General features: G+C 41.4%; 1 protein-coding gene across 1 annotated transcript in view; it reads left to right on the top strand.

Moving 5' to 3' along the window:
* Window positions 1–340: 340 nt before the first annotated feature.
* Window positions 341–19,743, top strand: part of RORA (RAR related orphan receptor A) — a 125,512-nt gene continuing 106,109 nt past the window's right edge. The window contains exon 1 of the mRNA XM_038746181.1: window positions 341–460. Within this exon, the coding sequence (XP_038602109.1) occupies window positions 430–460 (31 nt within the window). The 5' untranslated portion in view covers window positions 341–429. The remainder of the gene's footprint in view (window positions 461–19,743) is intronic.

The following is a 19,743-nucleotide window of genomic DNA, read 5'->3' as shown; positions in this document are numbered from 1 at the left end:
GCCAACCTGATCACCTTGTCACCTCCCCAGTGCTTAGACCAGTGCTTTGCACATAGTAAGCGCTTAATAAATGCCATTATTATTATTATTATTATTATATATACAGGTGCTGTGAGGAGGGGAAGGAGGGGAGAGGCAGGAGGGGGCTCAGTGTAAACAGAGAGGAGGGCGTGATGTCAGCCGGTCACATGGAGACTCATAGGGCTGGGGATGGCTTTCGGAGGGCGGGCAGCTGCTGCTGGAGCTCAGGCGGCGGCGGCGAGAGCCACGGCAAGAGCTGCAGCCAAACGGCAGCTGCAGCCAAGAGCGGCCGGAGCTGCAGCCCGCGGCAGCTGCAGCCCAAGAGGGGCCACAGTTGCAAGAGGCGCAGCCCGCAGCAGCCGCATCCCGGACCCCCGGCTTGGCAGCGCTTCTCCGCCCCGCGCTTAAATGATGTATTTTGTGATCGCGGCAATGAAAGGTGAGAGCCCTCTCCGCCCCTCCCCCGGCCCCAAGCCAGCCGGCCAGCCCGCTCCTTCCTCGGGAGGGTGGGCCCGCTGTTGGGTAGGGACCGTCTCTATCTGGTGCCGACTTGGACTTCCCAAGCGCTCAGCACAGTGCCCTGCACACCGTAAGTGCCCAATAAGTACGACTGAGTGAATGAAAATAGAGTAATAAACCTGTACAAATATACAGAAGTGCTGCGGGGAGGGGAAGGAGGTAGGGCAGCTTTAATTCTATTTATTCCGACCATTTGGACACTTGTCTACACTTTTTTTGTTGCCTGTCTCCCCCTTCTAGACTGTGAGCCCTTTGTTGGGTAGGGACCGTCTCTGGTGCCGGCTTGGACTTCCCAAGCGCTCAGCACAGTGCTCTGCACACAGCAAGTGCTCAATAAATACTATAGAGTGAATGAAAATAGAGTAATGAGCCTGTACAAATATACTGAAGTGCTGCGGGGAGGGGAAGGAGGTAGGGCAGCTTTAATTCCATTTATTCTGACGATTTGGACACTTGTCTACATGTTTTTTGTTGCCTGTCTCCCCCTTCCTGACTGTGAGCCCGTTGTTGGGTAGGGACCGTCTCTGTTACCTACTTGGACTTCCCAAGCGCTCAGCACAGTATCCTGCACACCGTAAGTGCTCAATAAGTACGATTGAGTGAATGAAAACACAGTAATAAGCCTGTACAAATATACCGAAGTGCTGCGGGGAGGGGAAGGAGGTAGGGCAGCTTTAATTCCATTTATTCTGACGATTTGGACACTTGTCTACATGTTTTTTGTTGCCTGTCTCCCCCTTCCTGACTGTGAGCCCGTTGTTGGGTAGGGACCGTCTCTGGTGCCGACTTGGACTTCCCAAGCGCCCAGCACAGTGCCCTGCACACCGTAGGTGCTCAATAAGTACGATTGAGTGAATGAAAATAGAGTAATAAGCCTGTACAAATATACAGAAGTGCTGCGGGGGGGGGGGGGAGGAGGTAGAGCAGCTTTAATTCTATTTATTCTGACGATTTGGACACTTGTCTACACGTTTTTTTGTTGCCTGTCTCCCCCTTCTAGACTGTGAGCCCGTTGTTGGGTAGGGACCGTCTCTATCTGGTGCCGACTTGGACTTCCCAAGCACTCAGTACAGTGCTCTGCACACCGTAAGTGCTCAACAAGTACGATTGAGTGAATGAAAATAGAGTAATAAGGTAGGGCAGCTTTAATTCTATTTATTCTGACCATTTGGACACTTGTCTACACGTTTTTTGTTGCCTGTCTCCCCCTTCTAGACTGTGAGCCCGTTGTTGGGTAGGGACCGTCTCTGTTGCCTACTTGGACTTCCCAAGCGCTCAGCACAGTGCCCTGCACACCGTAAGTGCTCAATAAGTACGATTGAGTAAATGAAAATAGAGTAATAAACCTGTACAAATATACAGAAGTGCTGCGGGGAGGGGAAGGAGGTAGGGCAGCTTTAATTCTATTTATTCTGACGATTTGGACACCTGTCTACATGTTTTGTTGCCTGTCTCCCCCTTCTAGACTGTGAGCCCGTTGTTGGGTAGGGACCATCTCTATATGTTGCCGACTTGGACTTCCCAAGCGCTTAGTACAGTGCTTGCACACAGGAAGCGCTCAATAAATACGACTGAATGAATTAAAGTAGGGACCGTCTCTATATGTTGCCGACTTGGACTTCCCAAGCGCTTAGTACAGTGCTCTGCACACAGGAAGCTCTCAATAAATACGACTGAATGAGTGAAAGTAGGGACCGTCTCTATATGTTGCCGACTTGGACTTCCCAAGCGCTTAGTACAGTGTTCTGCACACAGTAAGCGCTCAATAAATACGATTGAATGAGTAAATTAATTATGCACTTAAGTACTATTATTATTGTTATCATTATTATTATAGGATCAGGCTGGATACAGTCCCCTTCTAGACTGTGAGCCCGTTGTTGGGTAGGGACCGTCTCTGTTGCTGACTTCTACTACTTCCCAAGCGCTTAGTCCAGTGCTCTGCACACAGTAAGCGCTCAGTAAATAGGATTGAATGAATGAATTATGCACCTAAGTACTATTATTATTGTTATCATTATTATTATATGATCTAATCAGGCAGGATACAGGCCCCTTTTAAACTGTGAGCCCGTTGTTGGGTAGGGACCGTCTCTATCCGTTGCCGACTTGTCCTTCCCAAGCGCTTAGTCCAGTGCTCTGCACACAGTAAGCGCTCAATAAATACGATTGATTGAATGAATGAATGAATTATGCACTTAAGTACTATTATTATTGTTATCATTATTATTATATGATATAATCAGACTGGATACAGTCCCCTTCTTGACTGTGAGTCCGTTGTTGGGTAGGGACCGTCTCTGTTGCTGACTTCTACTACTTCCCAAGCGCTTAGTCCAGTGCTCTGCACACAGTAAGCACTCAGTAAATAGGATTGAATGAATGAATGAATAAATTATGCACCTAAGTACTATTATTATTGTTATTATTATTATATGATCTAATCAGGCAGGATACAGTCCCCTTCTAGACTGTGAGCCCGCTGTAGGGTAGGGACCGTCTCTATCTGTTGCCGACTTCTACTTCCCAAGCGCTTAGTACAGTGCCCTGCACACAGTAAGCGCTCAGTAAATAGGAGTGAATGAATGAATGAGGGACGCGCGGGATTTTCTTGCGCCCCCGCCAAGCCTCGGGGAGAAAGCTGGCAGAAAATCTGCCCGGTGGCCAGGCTTGGCAGAGGGGGCCGGGGGTGGGCGAGGAAGAATCAATCAATCAATCAATCAATCGTATTTATTGAGCGCTTACTGTGTGCAGAGCACTGTACTAAGCGCTTGGGAAGGACAAGTTGGCAACTATATAGCTACCCAACAGTGGGCTTACAGTCTAGAAGAAGGGGTCGCAGCAGGTGCCCACCTCCCTCCTAACTTGCCCTAGGACCGGTCCTTCGGTGGGGGGCGAGGGGGACCACGAGGGTGGCAGTCTTCATCCCCATTTTACAGATGAGGGAACTGAGGCCCAGAGAAGTGAATCGACGTGCCCAAAGTCACACATAATAATAATAATAATAATAATAATAATAATAACATTTATTAAGCGCTTACTTGGCACATCTGACAAGAGGAGGTGGCAGGATTAGAACCCACGACTTCCACCTCCCAAGCCCGGGCTCCTGCCACGAAGCCGCGGGTTGGGGTCCCCCCCCCCCACCCCTAAAATTGGAAGAGGGTAAGACGCTCCTGGATCCCCCCAGCTCTGCCCCAAACCGGGACAAGCCCGGACCCTGTGCGGGACACTGTGCCTGGGCGGGGGGCGAAAGAAGCCCCTGCATGGAGGATGCGGTGGGATCCCTTTTCCCCCCCTTAGACGCCCCCCCCAACCTGGATCCCCAAATTTAGGGGTGGGGGGGAACCCCAACCCGCGGCTTAGTGGCAGGAGCCCGGGCTTGGGAGGCCTAGGTCGTGGGTTCTAATCCTGCCACCTCCTCTTGTCAGAGGCGCCTAGTAAGCGTTTAATAAATGCCATCATCTTTATTATTATTATGTGTGACTTTGGGCACATCGATTCACTTCTCTGGGCCTCAGTTCCCTTATCTGTGGGTTCTAATCCTGCCACCGCTTCTTGTCAGAGGCGCCTAGTAAGCGTTTAATAAATGCCATCATCTTTATTATTATTATGTGTGACTTTGGGCACGTCAATTCACTTCTCTGGGCCTCAGTTCCCTCATTTGTGGGTTCTATTCCTGCCACCGCTTCTTGTCAGATGCGCCTAATAATTGCTTAATAAATGCCATCATCATTATTATTATTATGTGTGACTTTGGGCACGTCAATTCACTTCTCTGGGCCTCAGTTCCCTTATCTGTGGGTTCTAATCCTGCCACCGCTTCTTGTCAGATGCACCTAGTAAGCGATTAATAAATGCGCTTAGAACAGTGCTTTGCACATAGTAAGCGCTTAATGAATGCTATTATTATTGTTATTATTATTATTAAATGCCATCATCATTATTATTATTATGTGTGACTTTGGGCACATCAGTTCACTTCTCTGGGCCTCAGTTCCCTTATCTGTGGGTTCTAATCCTGCCACCGCTTCTTGTCAGATGCTCCTAGTAAGTGCTTAATAAATGCCATCATCATTATTATGTGTGACTTTGGGCATGCCAATTCACTTCCCTGGGCCTCAGTTCCCTCATCTGTAAAATGGGGATGAAGACTGTGAGCCCCCCCGTGGGATAATCTGATCACCTTGTAACCTCCCCAGCGCTTAGAACAGTGCTTGGCACATAGTAAGCACTTAATAAATGCCGTCATTATTATTATTGTTATTGTTCTCTGGGACGCAGTTCCCTCATCTGGAAAATGGGGATGAAGACTGTGAGCCCCACGTGAGACAACCTGATTACTTTGTGTCTCCCCCAGCGCTTAGAACAGTGCCTTGCACATAGTAAGCGCTTAATAAATATTATTATTATTATTCTCTGGGCCTCAGTTCTCTCATCTGTAAAACGGGTCGATGAAGACTGTGAGCCCCACGGGGGACACCCTGGTTACCTTGTATTTCCCCCAGAGCTTAGAACAGTGCTTTGCACACAGTAAGCACTTAATAAATATTATTATTATTCTCTGGGCCTCAGTTCCCTCATCTGTAAAATGGGGATGAAGACTGTGAGCCCCACGGGGGACACCCTGATTACCTTGTATTTCCCCCAGGGCTTAGAACAGTGCTTTGCACATAAGGGCTTAATAAATGTCATCATCATCATTATTATTATTCTCTGTGCCTCAGTTCCCTCATCTGTAAAATGGGGGTGAAGACTGTGAGCCCCACGGGGGACAACCTGATCACCTCGTATCTCCCCCAGCGCTTAGAAAAGTGTTTGGCTCATAGAAAGCACTTAACAAATACAATAATACAATAACAAATACAAGAAGCACTTAAATACAATAATAATAATGATTATTATTATTATGAACCCCCGGCCGCACTTTACAGTTGCACGTGTGAATGTGAGTTTGTGGATTTGCGTGTGAGTGTTTGTGTGGGTGTTTATTTAGAGACCACTTCTCTGCCCACATGATTTGGAGGGGGGGCAGAGGTTGGGATTAGCATGGTTAGGGTCGCAACAGGGGCGGATTATTCGGCAGAAAAGCCCCCCGGCCTCCCTGCGTGGCTTTTTGACAGATGCTCCAGGCCCCGACCCGGAGGAGGGAGCTGGCCAAGTTGACATTTTCCCTCCCTTTCGAGTTTCTAGCCTGTGAACCCGTTGTCGGGCAGGGATTTTCTCTATTTATTGCCGAATTGTACTTTCTGAGCGCTTAGTCCAGTGCTCTTCTCAAAGTCAGCGCTCAAAAACTAATGATGTGTGTGTATCTATAATTCTGTTTATTTTGATGCCACATTGGTGCCTGTCCACTTGTTTTGTTGTCTGTCTCCCCCCTTCTAGACTGTGAGTCCTTTGTTGGATAGGGATTTTCTCTATTGCCGAATTGAACTTTCCGAGCGCTTAGTCCATGTTCTGCACACAGTCAGTGCTCAATAACTAATGATGTGCATATTGTTTATAATTCTATTTATTTTGATGCCATTGTTGCCTGTCTACTTGTTTAGCTGTCTGTCCCATTCCCCCCAATTCTAGCCTGTGAGCCCGTTGTTGGGCTCACAATAAATACGATTGATTGATTGTTGGGCAGGGATTTTCTCTATTTGTTGCCGAATTGTAGTTTCCAAGTGCTTAGTCCAGTGCTTTGCACATAGCGCTCAAAAACTAGTGATGTGCATATATCTATAATTCTATTTACTTTGATGCTACTGATGCCTGTGCACCTGTTTTGTGTCTGTCTCCCCGCTTCTAGCCTGTGAGCCCGTTGTTGGGTAGGGATGGCTTCTATCTGTTGCCAAATTGTACTTTCCGAGCGCTTAACACAGTGCTCTGCACACAGTAATCGCTGAATGAATGAATGAATGAGTGAATGAACGAGTCTCCTAGTCCCTCTGAAAACGGGGAAGCCTCCAGGAGGAGGAAGTTTTTGATGAGAAAGCCAAAGTTTAGAGGGGTGCTAAATTCTGTCAGCTAAAGGAAACACCTGGGAGGCATTTTCACTCGCTGCTGAAAACTTGGATCCCTTGGCCAGTTTGCCACCTTTCTGCTCCCTGGGTCCTGCTTAATAAATAATAGATAACGGTGGTATCTGTTAAGCACTTACTATGCGCTAAGCACTGTTCTAAGCACTGGGGTAGATACAAGGTGATCAGGTTGTCCCACGTGGAGCTCACAGTCTTCATCCCCATTTTCCAGATGAGGACACTGAGGCCCAGAGAAGTGAAGTGACTTGCCCAAAGTCACCCAGCAGACAAGTGGCAGAGTCAGGAGTAAGGGATGGTTGGGGGGCGGGGGGGGGGGGTGTCTCACCTTAGTACAGTGCCTGGAGCAGAGTAAGGGCTGAACAAACGCCATAATTATTATTATAAGAAGAAAATCCGGTCTTTTTCAGCATCAGAGCAGTCAGTGATGCGAAGTGCATTGACCAAAGCACCAGTCAATTCTATGGAACGTTTTTAATGGTAAATCGTTCCATTAATATATGTTCAGGGGCCCCTTGGTTACAGGTTGCCAGAGTTTGAGTGTAGTCACCTGCCACGAATGAAATAATAAACTGATACGTATCTATTAACCTGAAATGACCACTGAGTCTCTCTTCTCTTTCCCAGGGAGAGAGGAAGTGGCATCTTGTATTAATCATGTGCAAGTTGAAACTTCATTAAAACTTCAATAAAATGCACTCTCTTTGATGTAATCTTGATAGGAGTCTGTGCCCACGATGTGTTTTGTGTAGTTTGCTCGTGGGTTGGAAGCAGTGTGGCCTAAAAAAAAAAAATGTTTTAAGATGAAAATATAGCAATGTAAGCAAGGGAATAGGAGTGTACCAGGAAGTGAAATGCTTAAATTTCTTCTATTAGAAAAGTACAGAGTATTATTTCCTTATTAGAAAATAATTAAAGAATGAAATCTGCTTTTCTCTGTTAATGTCCTTAATGTCCTCTTTTGATCATTAAGGCAAGTCTCCATGTAAGTGTAAAATCACTAAAGAATAGCCTTGGTGCTTAATGTCTACAGAATGTATTTTTAAATTATTATCTTTTGCAGTGATTTATGTTTTGAGTGAAATTTGGTGTTTGAGGCACAGAGGACATTTACATTTTTACCTAATTCATGGTAATGTGAGGGGTGAGGAGGCTCAAAGCATTAATTGCTTGTTTTACAAAATGTAGCTTTCGCCAGTGATGTTTTATAGAAATTATTTAGGATTAGTAATGTAGAAAACGTTTCGAAAAATATTCTTGCTTTGATTTTAGTATTTCCAACTTCATGTATTTTTTTTCTATTTTTAGTATAAAGTGGTGTTGCCTATTATCACTGACAAATAGATTCATGAGAATAACTTTTTTTTCCCAAAGCTCTTGCCTACACATTTGTCTTGGAGTGACCTCTGGCTGCCATAAAATAATAAATTCATAGTATTTGCTTTGAGGGAAGTAGATCAGAAGCACTGGGAATGCAATTTCTATATAACCTCAGTAGCACAGGGGAGAAATAGAATGCAGCTAAAGTAATTAGAATATTTTATTTATTCCTGTTATTATAACGTCTTGGGTTTTTTAAGAAAGAATCTCCCTTTGGTATAAATTTGAATGGAAGAAAAAAGCCGTAGAAAAATGAGGAATGTCATAAATATTTCCGTATCAGGTTTAAGATGGGGAGGGAGGACTTAGCGCGGGAGCACGTATTAAATACTTCCTTACTGCCCTTTAGTTTTAATACTTAAAATTGGTTCCATATGGAAAGGACTGTTGTTTGTGTTTTTCATACAAACTATTTCCAGTGAAACTTTTTCTTTTCTCGCTTATCCGAAAGCAGAAAGAACAAGGCTCCCGGAAAGAAAAAAAAAAGATTCTCTTTGGTTGACTGACTTGTATGTTTATGCAATTTTTCACTTATATGCTACTGAAGATACTAAAAGAGGAAAAAGAATCACTTTGTCACTTATTGAATGACCTTAATTTTGCAGAGATCTGATGATAGGGGTGATATTGGGAAAATATTTAAGCCCACCTCCCTCCCCACATTTCTGTTTTAATTTTCCTTAATTGTAAATGAAGAATTCCAATCCCATGGAACTGTTCTTGGACGCCCCCTCCAAAAGGCCACTGTAAGATTTACAATCGGGCAGGCATTGTCCAAGAATCATAAAAAAGCTCATTGAAAAAATGACCTGGCAGAGCCCAGCACTAGAAAGGGATTTGTTAGATTCGTCAGCTACAACAGGTTATATTCTCTGGTTAATGTGCGTGCATAACTCATGTAAATGAGAGTATGGGAGTGAACATCAAATGTACATCAAAGGAAGAATCTAGTCATGTTTTGGCACCTAGTTTTGGAAAAAAACTGTTTGATATGGATGGAGAATAACTTGGCACTAAACACGCTAGTGACTCCAAACTCTTAGTTGTTGGATTCTGATTACTCATAAATAGATCTTTTTTTCCTGTATTCTTTTTTTCTATTTCGATGTGTTGGAAAACCATTGTAGACATCATCTTAACCAGCACTCTGTTGCTAGTCCCAGGGAGGATCTCTTGCACTGTTTCACTCTCTCTCTTTGGTGTCATGGGGATTTAGTCTGAGGATCATCTCTCCTGTCCGATGAGGGCATTCTGAAACGGAGCAGACAATGCTGTCTGAAGAACTGAGCGTTCAAGTCAGGGGAAAAATGGTCACCACCCCCACCCCCATACCCACACTCACACCAAAAAAAACCCAAAAAAACAGGCTTTCTGGATCCTCTGCTCTTGCTTTGTATGGTTTAAGCTGTAGAAGTGGAGAAAAAAAGGAAAACTGGATATTTGGGGACCTTGAATGAATTTTTTGGTTTCCGGAATTTGCATATTTAAAGTTTCTTTTACATAAGAAAATAAAATAATACACTCAAGCAAACCAGAGAGCTATTTTAATTCAATTTGTTCGTATTGGGTATTTTCTGTGCACTCTCCAGCTCTATCTGTTTTCCAGGCAGAAGCGATTCTTTATTTACCAAGATAGTACGGCAATCTTTAAAAATTGATTCTACGTGTGAAAAGCTAAAATATGCATAAATACAATCCACGTTTAATGTTGTAAAGAGTAAAACAGTCACTTGAATAAGCAGTCCATTTTTCAACAGGACTTCCCTCTCTAAAAGAAGTACCCACTTAGGAAAATGAATAAAGTGGGCATTCTTTATTACTCACCTGAGGTGATGCTTTCCTCATCCTAGGATGATGGTTCCTTCCCTGTGTTATTTGTAAAAGTGGAGAAAAAGCTTATCTTGCCTCAGAACCACCCCTGAACATAATGCAAGCCCATTAACAAAAAAGGAAAGTGAATTTAAAGCACTCTCCCTAGGGCATTCTGAGGATTAGTTGCAGATATCTTTATTCCACATGGAACAGGACCTGCAAAAACTTGTTTGATCTTTCCCATTTTCTATGGTTGTGTTATTAGGTTTCTCATATCTGAATTTCTTAAATGCACTTTGTAGATTAGTAATCGCAATAATAGTTGAATGTGGGGAGTCCCATAAAAACACACTTAGGCAATTTTAGCATGCATTTTTAATTTTTATGTACTTTTAATACTGAGAGATCTCCACCAGCTTCATGAAACTGTAAAGATTACTGCAGCCATACTAGGTGTAGTTCTAATCTACAAAATATATGCTAGTAATTAAGCATCAGAAGTTGTAAACAACACCACTTTCCTTTGGGGGTAACTATGAAGATCCTGGAAGCATTTTATTATGAGCTGTCATCGATGTAAGATACTGAAAATTTGCCTGTTAAAGTCCACCTCTTAAAGAATGATGATTTCCAAGCTTTCTCTTTTCACTGCCTTATCCAATGGGCAATAGCACTGATAAATTCCGAGTCAGAGCTCTTTGAGATGGTCCTTGTTCACCTCTGATAGGTTCATAGTTACAACTGCTTGAACTTGTCCTATGACCTTAAAGAAAAATTATTTATAAGCTTCTGTTTAAAAAGGGTGTAAAAAGGTAGTCATTTAACTTTGGGAGCTTCACTGAGCTAGTAAAGGAGTTTACCACTGTCTGCTAAAATGTGGGTTCTATGCATTCTCTAAATATTTGGTACTGTATCTTGCCTTATTTATATGGGTTATGTTTTGATAACTGAAGGTTTAAGTTTCATGTTGTTGGCTTTTTTTGTGGCCTCTGAAATGAGAAGGTATTGTGTAATAAATCCTAGGATGGTGAATTTAAAGTCACAGATGCCAGAATATTGATGCAGTTAGTGGAATTCTTAACTCTAGAATAGTGTTAAAACAAAACAAAAGAACCCTGGTTATGTAATGCCTTGCTGAGGCTAAGGCTAATATCTCTAAGTAATTTAAAAAATCAGTTCCATGTGAATGGATTATTCTCTCGCATCTGCATACCATTAGCTCTGTTTCTCAGTGATCTTTACACCAGTGAATTCTCTTGTGTTTGTTGCAAAAGGGTCTAAATCTATTGTATGCATTGCTTTCTATGGGATTATTTTGCACGCCATAACACTCAGATGACCTGGTCTGGAAGATAATCTTGTGGTAATAATAATAACAATAATAATAATAATGGCATTTATTAAGCGCTTACTATGTGCAAAACACTGTTCTAAGCGCTGGAGAGGTTACAAGGGATCAGGTTGTCCCACGGGGGGCTCACAGTCTTCATCCCCATTTTACAGATGAGGGAACTGAGGCCCAGAGAAGTGAAGTGACTGCCCAAAGTCACACAGCTGACAATTGACAGAGGTAGGATTTGAACCCATGACCTCTGACTCCAAAGACCATGCTCTTTCCACTGAGCCATGCTGCTGCTGCTTTTTCTTGTTGTTATTACTATTATTGTATTTGTTAAGCACTTACTATGTGCCAAGCACTGTTCTAAGTGGTGGAATAGATACAATAATAATAATGATGGCATTTATTAAGTGCTTACTATGTGCCAAGCACTGTTCCAAACGCTGGAGTAGATACAATAATAATTGTATCTGTAATTGTAATTGTACAGATTTATTACTCTATTTTACTTGTACATATTTACTGTTCTATTTATTTTATTTTGTTAATGTGTTTTGTTTTGTTGTCTGTCTCCCCCTTCTAGACTGTGAGCCCACTGTTCGGTAGGGACCTTCTCTATATAATAATAATGATGGCATTTATTAAGCGCTTACTATGTGGTAAAGACTAGCCTTCATAAAATCCCATCAGACTAGAGCTCTGTGTATGTGTGTCTGTGAGAGAAATTTCTGTTCATTTAGTGTAAGAACAGAATTTATGGATCGCTGGTATTGTTAGTTGCAATATGCTTTAATACGACAGGAGATTTAAATGCTAGTAAATTCAAACACATTTCAATGAAGGAAAGAGTTAAGGGGTTTCTAGGCATACAGTTAAGGGAATCAAATGTTCGGTAGGGACTGTCTCTATGTGTTGCCGACTTGTACTTCCCAAGCGCTTAGTACAGTGCTCTGCACACAGTAAGCGCTCAATAAATACGATTGATTGATTTTAAGATAGGCTACTTGATGATTTATTTGGGGGTTCAAGATTCCAAGGCCAGCCTCCCATTTGGCATACGTCCCATTTCAATTTCACTTGCCAATTTGACTGTAGTCTGCAGTTACAGTGTCCACTGGAGTGGATGAAGTAGGGAGGTTAGAGGAGGAATTTTCTTTTTTTAAAAAAAGCTCCTTTTTGAGGGATGTGCCTTTTGACTTGATGTTTTAAGTCTAAGACAATGCTTCGCTTCTGGTTCTAGGACAGACATGTACTAGGTTGTTAAGCGTCAGCATGATTTCAGAGACTGCTTTTTACTTGGAAGTTGAAATTTTTCATCATATAGGATTGTTTCCTTCCCATGTAATTTAAAGATACTTATTACAACTAATTAGAATAGTGAGACACTATGTCAGATCTGAAACAACGTTGCCCTCTAGTGGATACAGACCTGGGGAGGATAGAAGCCGCACTACTGGTAATGATTCTCCCATATCTGTGAAATAGTCCTTTTACCTGTTTACTTTTGGAAACCACAGGTGTGAATTTTTCTCCAAATATAATATAAGCACTTCCTGCCTCGCACTGACATAAGCACCATTGATTTCCCGAAACAAAAAGCAAGTCTCTTATTGTTTGAAGGCACAGGAGGAAATTTCTTCCCGGTGGGTTTTGTTCTAAACTATATCATGGAGGCTTTGATTTCTTATTGGATTGGGGTGGCATTTCTTGCACAGGGGAACATCACTGACGTGGACCCTTGCAAATGATAGCTGTGTTTCCTAGCGTTTCAAACTCAAATTGTTATTTGTCCTTCATAACCCTTCTTATTGAATGGGTCTTCCTAACTTTCCTTTCTTTAAACTGCAGCCCGAAGAATACTATTGAGAGAGGTTTGAGCGTATAAGGTTGCTCTTGGGGTTGAGGTCTAATTCTAATTACGTTGATTAAATTATTTGTACTGTTAACCTCTTCTAGGCTGAAGAACACAGAAGATTCTCTATATGTGTGTGAGAGACATTGGCGAGGTTTTGTTAATCTTTGTTCATCCCTCTAAACTTGTGGTCAGGGATCATGCCTACCAACTCTGCTATATTGTACTCTCCCAGGTACTTAGTACAGTGATCTGCACACAGGAATTTCTCAATGAATACTGTTGGTTGATTGATTCAACTTTTTAAATGTTTTTGAAATATGCTTTGAGGCAGCAGCAGGTTTTCTAGTGAAATATGACCATGTTAGTAATTTGAATATGGATATCAAAGCATGTATGTGCAGAGTACTCTGTAGAATGCAGTCTGTTGAAGGGATAACTTGAGGAAAATGACCTTTTTTTCTTGTTCTTTAACTGTCCAGTCTCACATATTGCAATTGTAGCCAAAAAAATAATGCATCTTTGATTGGAACTACCCTAAACTTTATGCCTATTAATAACATATCTACCACCTCTGTCGTAAACTCCCAAGAGCTTAGTACGGTGCTCTGCACACAATAAGTGTTCAATGACTATGATTGAGTGTATATGCCATATTATAATGTTTGGCTCAAATTATTATTTAGATAATATTTTCCAATATGCCCAGAGACTCCAGTGATAACTTCTTGTTTACCCTAGCTAGGTACAAATTAATTTTCTTTTTAAAACAGTGCAAGACTAGGGAAATCTATGATCTGAAACTCTTCAGCATAGAAAATGTTAACAATATAGTTTTGCAGTTTTAATTTAGAAATATTTTTGTAATGGACAGTAAATTGAGTAATTGTTCATGGAGAATCTAAATGAAACTTTTGATGTTGGTGGAGATCAGGACTGAAGTCTAAAACGTTTATGAATCATGTGAATGTATTTTTGAAATTACACTATGTACAGTAGTTCAGTTTTTTTCCATCTCATAGTATTTTGTTTTCGAAAGAAGTTTTTGTCTGAATTTTTATAATCTAGTTGTAAAAATGTGATTGCACAAATCATAGCCTATTTCTTGAAGCGGGATTTTAGAAAACCTACCAAAAAATTGTCAGCAGAATCACATCAGTGAAGTCAGTATCAAATCAGTTTGTTGTTAGATTGAAAATTGTCAGTTATGTGCCATTAGCACAAAAAGGGAATATTAATAACTGGATTTTTTGTTGATCACTCACAAGGTGTCAAAGACCATTCTAAGTACTGGGGTAGATATAAGGTAATCAGATTAGACATAGCCCTGTCCCACATGGAGCTCACAGTTTTAAGGAGGATTTAATTTAATCCTCATTTCACAGATGAGGAAACTGAGGCCCGTAGAATCATTGGTATTTATTGAGCACTGACTGTGTTCAGAGCACTGTACTAAACACTTGGAAATGGACAGTACAACAGAGTTGGTAGGCCCATTCCCTGCCCACAGCAAGCTTACAGTCTAGAGAGGGAGACAGACTTGCCCAAGGTCACACAACAAGGCAATTGCAGGACCTAGGATTAGAACCCAGATCCTTTAACTCCCAGACGTATGCTTTTTCCACCATGCTACACTGCTCATCTTCAGCTTGCCACTTAAAAAAACAGAAACATTTATATTTGAAGAAGGTTAAAGATAATACCTTTTTTGGCAGTTTAACAGTTTCGAGTTCTTCCTTTCAAAAATAATACATGTAGCCTTTTAAAAAACACTATGTACTAAATTGGAGTTTTCCTTTGAGAATAGAGGTGGTGCTAGAGGAAACTGGTTGTTTTTTTTCCATAGGAATAAAGTAATAATGTCAGCTTGGGTATATAAAATGTCCTTCGAGGGAAGACTGCAAGTGTTGTGTTTGAATTGGGCAGACTTGGAAAGATTCGTCAGTTCAGGCTGTGGCTAGTGGTGCATAAAATCCCCTGTGAGGACAGTTGGCGGTCTAGCCATGGAGTACTCAGTTTTACCCAGCTACTCAGTTCCTCACATGTGGTGAGGCCCTCATAAACAATACCCTCATATTTAAGTTGGGGCCAGTTACTTGTGAAGCTGAGTGTTCAAGAAAAGCCAGAACTCAGGAAAACAGAGTTAATCTTTTTCTTGGCCAGCTAATGAGCCAGAGTCAACTGGTAATTAGTAGGGCTTCGCCACACAAGAGGAAATAACTTTCTGATGCACCAGCCCCCATTTTTACTTTTATCTTCCCGTCTAGGCAAGATGGTAGACAATATTAACAGCGGGAGAAGCTGTTAGAGAAGCAGCATGGCTCAGTGAGAACAGCCCAGGTTTGGAAGTCAGAGGCCGTGGGTTCTAATACCGCCTCCGTCACTTGTCAACTGTGTGACTTTGGGCAGGTCACTTCACTTCTCTGTGCCTCAGTCACCTCATCTGGAAAATGGGGATTAAAAGTACGAGCCCCACGTGGGACAACCTGACTACCTTGTACTCCCCCGAGTGCTTAGAACAGTGCTAGGCACATTGTAAGCACTTAACAAATGCCATTATTATTATTATTATTATTATTATTATTATTATTATTATTAACAGCGGGAATTCATGCTGATGAGCATTTTGACTTAGCATGAGCAAGTCCCTTTTGGTGAAGTCATTGAATCCATTAGGCAAACTGTCCAGTGGCCATGGGGCACTTATCCTGAGTTGCTCCCCTTGGCTGATCAGGCCCTCTGGTTCAGTATAAAAAAATAATAATGACGGCATCTATTAAGCGCTTACTATGTGCCAAGCACCATTCTAAGCACTGGGGTAGATACAAGGTAATCAGGTTGTCCCACTTGAGGTTCCCAGTCTTAATCCCCATTTTACAGATGAGGTAACTGGGCCACAGAGTGACTTGCCCAAAGTCACACAGCTGATATGTGGCGGAGCTGGAATTAGAACCCACGACCTCTGACTCCCAAACCTGTGCTCTTTTCACTAAGCCATAGTGCTTCCCTACCTCTTCTGTACGCTCACCTCCGCCACTCTCTGATTATCATCTAAAAATTGGCTCTGCAGTGACTGGTGGACTTTGAGCCTGCTGTTGCGTAGGGACCATCTCTATATGTTGCCAACTTGTACTTCCCAAGCACTTAGTACAGTGCTCTGCACACCGTAAGCGCTCAATAAATATGATTGAATGAATGATGGGAAATGGGGGCAGGTAGAACTAGGGATATGTCAATAAAAATGATTGAATATTTGTGCTCACATGCTCTAGAAAGGCTGAGGAGTGGTTAGCTTGCATTTTAACACTGACACTGTCCCAAGCCCCCCAATGGTTTTAAACAGGCCAAGTCTACGTTAAAATGTCCTTGCTGCTGCCGAGTAGTGGGCTGGCTTCACATTCAGACCACAAAAAACAGCTTCAGGGAAGGAGTAATTGTAATCTGCATTTCGTAGTCTATCTGGCTGCAATACTTCATCTGATTATTGTACCCTTTTCAGAAGTGCCAGCAGTGTTTACTTCAGAAAATGTTAGCTATTGACTTCCATTGAACAGGGGAGCTTGTTTTAAAAAAAGGAGAAAGAAAAGACATGTTTTAATTCTTTAGCTCATTAGATCACATCAGTAGGTTTTAGGAATAATGTAGTTTTGAGAGTAGAAGTAAAATTCCCAGTCCGAGATCTTAAAATGACAAGAAAATCTCGTCTGTCCGGTTCTAATCCAAACCGATTTTCATTTTTGATGGTTGAGTTAAAACCCCTAAAAATGTGCTTTAAAATGGAAACCCTGACATAGCCTTAACCATTGCAGCACTAACATAAACCACTGAAATTTTATCCCTTACCAAATAATTCAGCCAGAAACCCCAAGACATTGAAACTCTCCTAATGTGCTATTTTGAGTTTATTAGCAAGCAGAAACTGTAGACATTAATTGCAATGTGTTCATTTTGCCTTTGTCCTGCCAAACAGCTAGCCCGTATTACTAAACAAACATCCCTGAATTTGCTCACTTGAGGTCTACAATCTTAAAGCTGAAAAGGTGGGTATAAGAGAGTATTCATTAATAATATGTGGCCCAAATATAACATATGGAGCAAAACATGGATTTGGAAAACAAATTATAGTATTTACATATTTCTTAGACATGAAAAATGGAAAAAACCTTGCTTTTTACCCAATGGAAGTAGAGCTTGCAACAAAGGAGAGTTTTCTGACCCCAGGTAGTGATGCATGACTGAAAAATCTGTTTGGGTGAGAGCCTAAAGACAGTTCTTTCTCATTTTTCCTAAGAGAGGACATGCAGGGGGTGACTCCTCATTGGTCCAGGAGTCTGCCCGATTGCCAGTTACACCCTGAGATACTGGCAATGTCCGCATAGTGCCTAGAATAGAGGATCTTAAAGCAGAGTATAAAGTTTCAGTTTGAGTACTACTGACTCAGGAGAGGAAAAAAAAAAGAGGGGTGATATGCCTTTGGTTCTCTCTGCTAACGATTTGCTGTTCCTATACATAATATAGGATTTGCAAAAGTGATATTAAACAATGTCTTTTGGTTTTGTTTTCATTACTCTGGCTCCAGGTTAAAGAGACAGAACTGAGAGCAAGTAAAAAAAAAGAAAACCGAAATATAGTCTGCCAGTTCGGCAAGTATGCTGATGTTAAGGTTTCCGGGTTGGGCTTTAAGATGAGGTTGGTGGTAAATGGGGGCAGAAACATCAGTATGATCTGTGTAGAGTGATCAATGTCCATTAGTGCTCTCTTGATGCTTAAGACAAGATTTGACTTCTGCTAACTTAGGACATTCCTTGCTTTGTCCTGGACATACATGGTCACTGGGCCCACTGAAGAATAACAAGATGCCCAGGTGGAATTTCCCAAATTCCCATGTTTATTTCTAAAGATACAGTATAATGCATTTATGGCTAACTTCTAGCCATAACATAGCGTGAATGCATAGAGTATTTAGTTCAAATATTGAGGGGCTTACAAATACACACATTATTATTATTGTATTATTATTTTACTGTTATAGCTTTAATTCTATTTGTTCCGATGATTTTGACACTTGTCTACATGTTTTGTTTTGTTGTCTGTCTCTCCCTTCTAGACTGTGAGCCCGTTTTTGGTTAGGGACCGTCTCTATATGTTGCTGACTTGTACTTCCCAAGTGCTTAGTACAGTACTCTGCACACAGTAAGCGCTCAATAAATATGATTGAATGAATGAATGAATGAGTTATTAGCTTCTAGTTATAATGCCTCTGAGCCTGTTAAGCAACTAACTCCAGCCTTATTTTTGCTAGCAAGCATTTTTCAAATATAATGTGTGCATGGACAAACATTTTATTTGGTAGCAGTTTAACAAGGTAAATTTCAAAAACAAATGTTTGTTTCACTGGCTCACATTTGCGAACGACAGTGTTTGTTTCTAGAAAATTGGCAAACATATTTTAGACTGGTTAAGTTACCTGATAAGACATTGTTAATTTCCCACAGTCTTGTGGATTATTCCTGCATTTTCAACACTAGTTGGGCGGGCATGGGCCAAGGAATTCTGCCTCTTAGAAAATGCTTGCCAAAATATGTGGACAAATTAAGATGACTCCGGTGTTTTTTAAAAAATATGTTTGCAGTTAACATTCTTTTATTTGGATGAATAATTTTGCCGACAGGTTAATTTGAGGAAAACCTGGAGGTTCTATTTAATCTCTGCTCCGGAGGTGCAATGCAGTAATGAGTAGGAACACAAAAACATGCATTTAAGAATTAATGCTTGTAAAAGAGGTGTTTAAATGGAACATGTATGTTCAGAAATAAAAGTGACTGACAGTTCTCCTAGTAGGCATGCTAGTTACAATAAAGTCTAAAAGTTCAACATCAAAGACATCACAGCTTACTTTGTGGCTGACTTACACATCAAAGAGCAAGCACAAGACAAAAGGAACTGTATTGAGATACAGTTCTGCTTTTAGCCAGGTCCCCGTGGAATTTCGGAGAACTCTTTATAAAGAGATTTCTTTCTTTTTTTTTTTTTTTTGCACATCACTTATACTGACCAGAGGATAAAAACGTGTGAAATAGGTTAAAATTGCAACATATCCTATTATATTTGAATAACGAAAAATTGTGTGAAACATGTTCAGCTTTAAGAACACATTCGTATGTCCTTGAGGGTTTGGCGACGATTCATTCATTTATTCATTCATTCATTCATTCAGTCGTACTTATTGAGCACTTGCTTGTGCAGAGCACTGTACTAAGCGCTTGGAAAGTACAATTCGGCAAGAAATAGAGGCAATTCCTACTCAAAAGTGGGCTCACAGTCTAGAAGGGGGGAGACAGACAAGAAAACAAAGCAAAACAAGTAGACAAGCATCAATAGCATCAAAATAAATAGATTATAGATATATACACATCATTAATAAAATAAATAGAATGATGTGACTCATGAAGAGATTTGTATAGCATCTGCAAGATTTTTATTGCATAGGTATAGTGCATGATTAGACCAACGCCTGACCAGTGATGCCGTACATATTTTCTGCATATTAAGTTTGTTCTTGGGAGCACTTTACATTTGCTACTGTTTCTGTTGGGCATTGTTTTCATTTCCCCTGGGTGTCACAATCTTTTAGAAGCCCTCTCTCTGAGAATCATCCCATTTATATTCAGTGTATGCCAGGCCTGTCTGTTCCCTGCTCTTGTCGCCTCCTCAGCTGTCCAAAGCGATGCCACGTCATCAGAGCTTTTCCTACCCCGTCTTTAAAATGTCTCTTCGGTTCTCTGTTTAACAGTAAG

Source organism: Tachyglossus aculeatus, chromosome 5 (genome assembly GCF_015852505.1).
Source record: "Tachyglossus aculeatus isolate mTacAcu1 chromosome 5, mTacAcu1.pri, whole genome shotgun sequence".
NCBI lineage: Eukaryota > Metazoa > Chordata > Mammalia > Monotremata > Tachyglossidae > Tachyglossus > Tachyglossus aculeatus.
The sequence above is the reverse complement of the archived record's forward strand: the minus strand, read 5'-3'. Positions and strand labels throughout refer to the sequence as shown.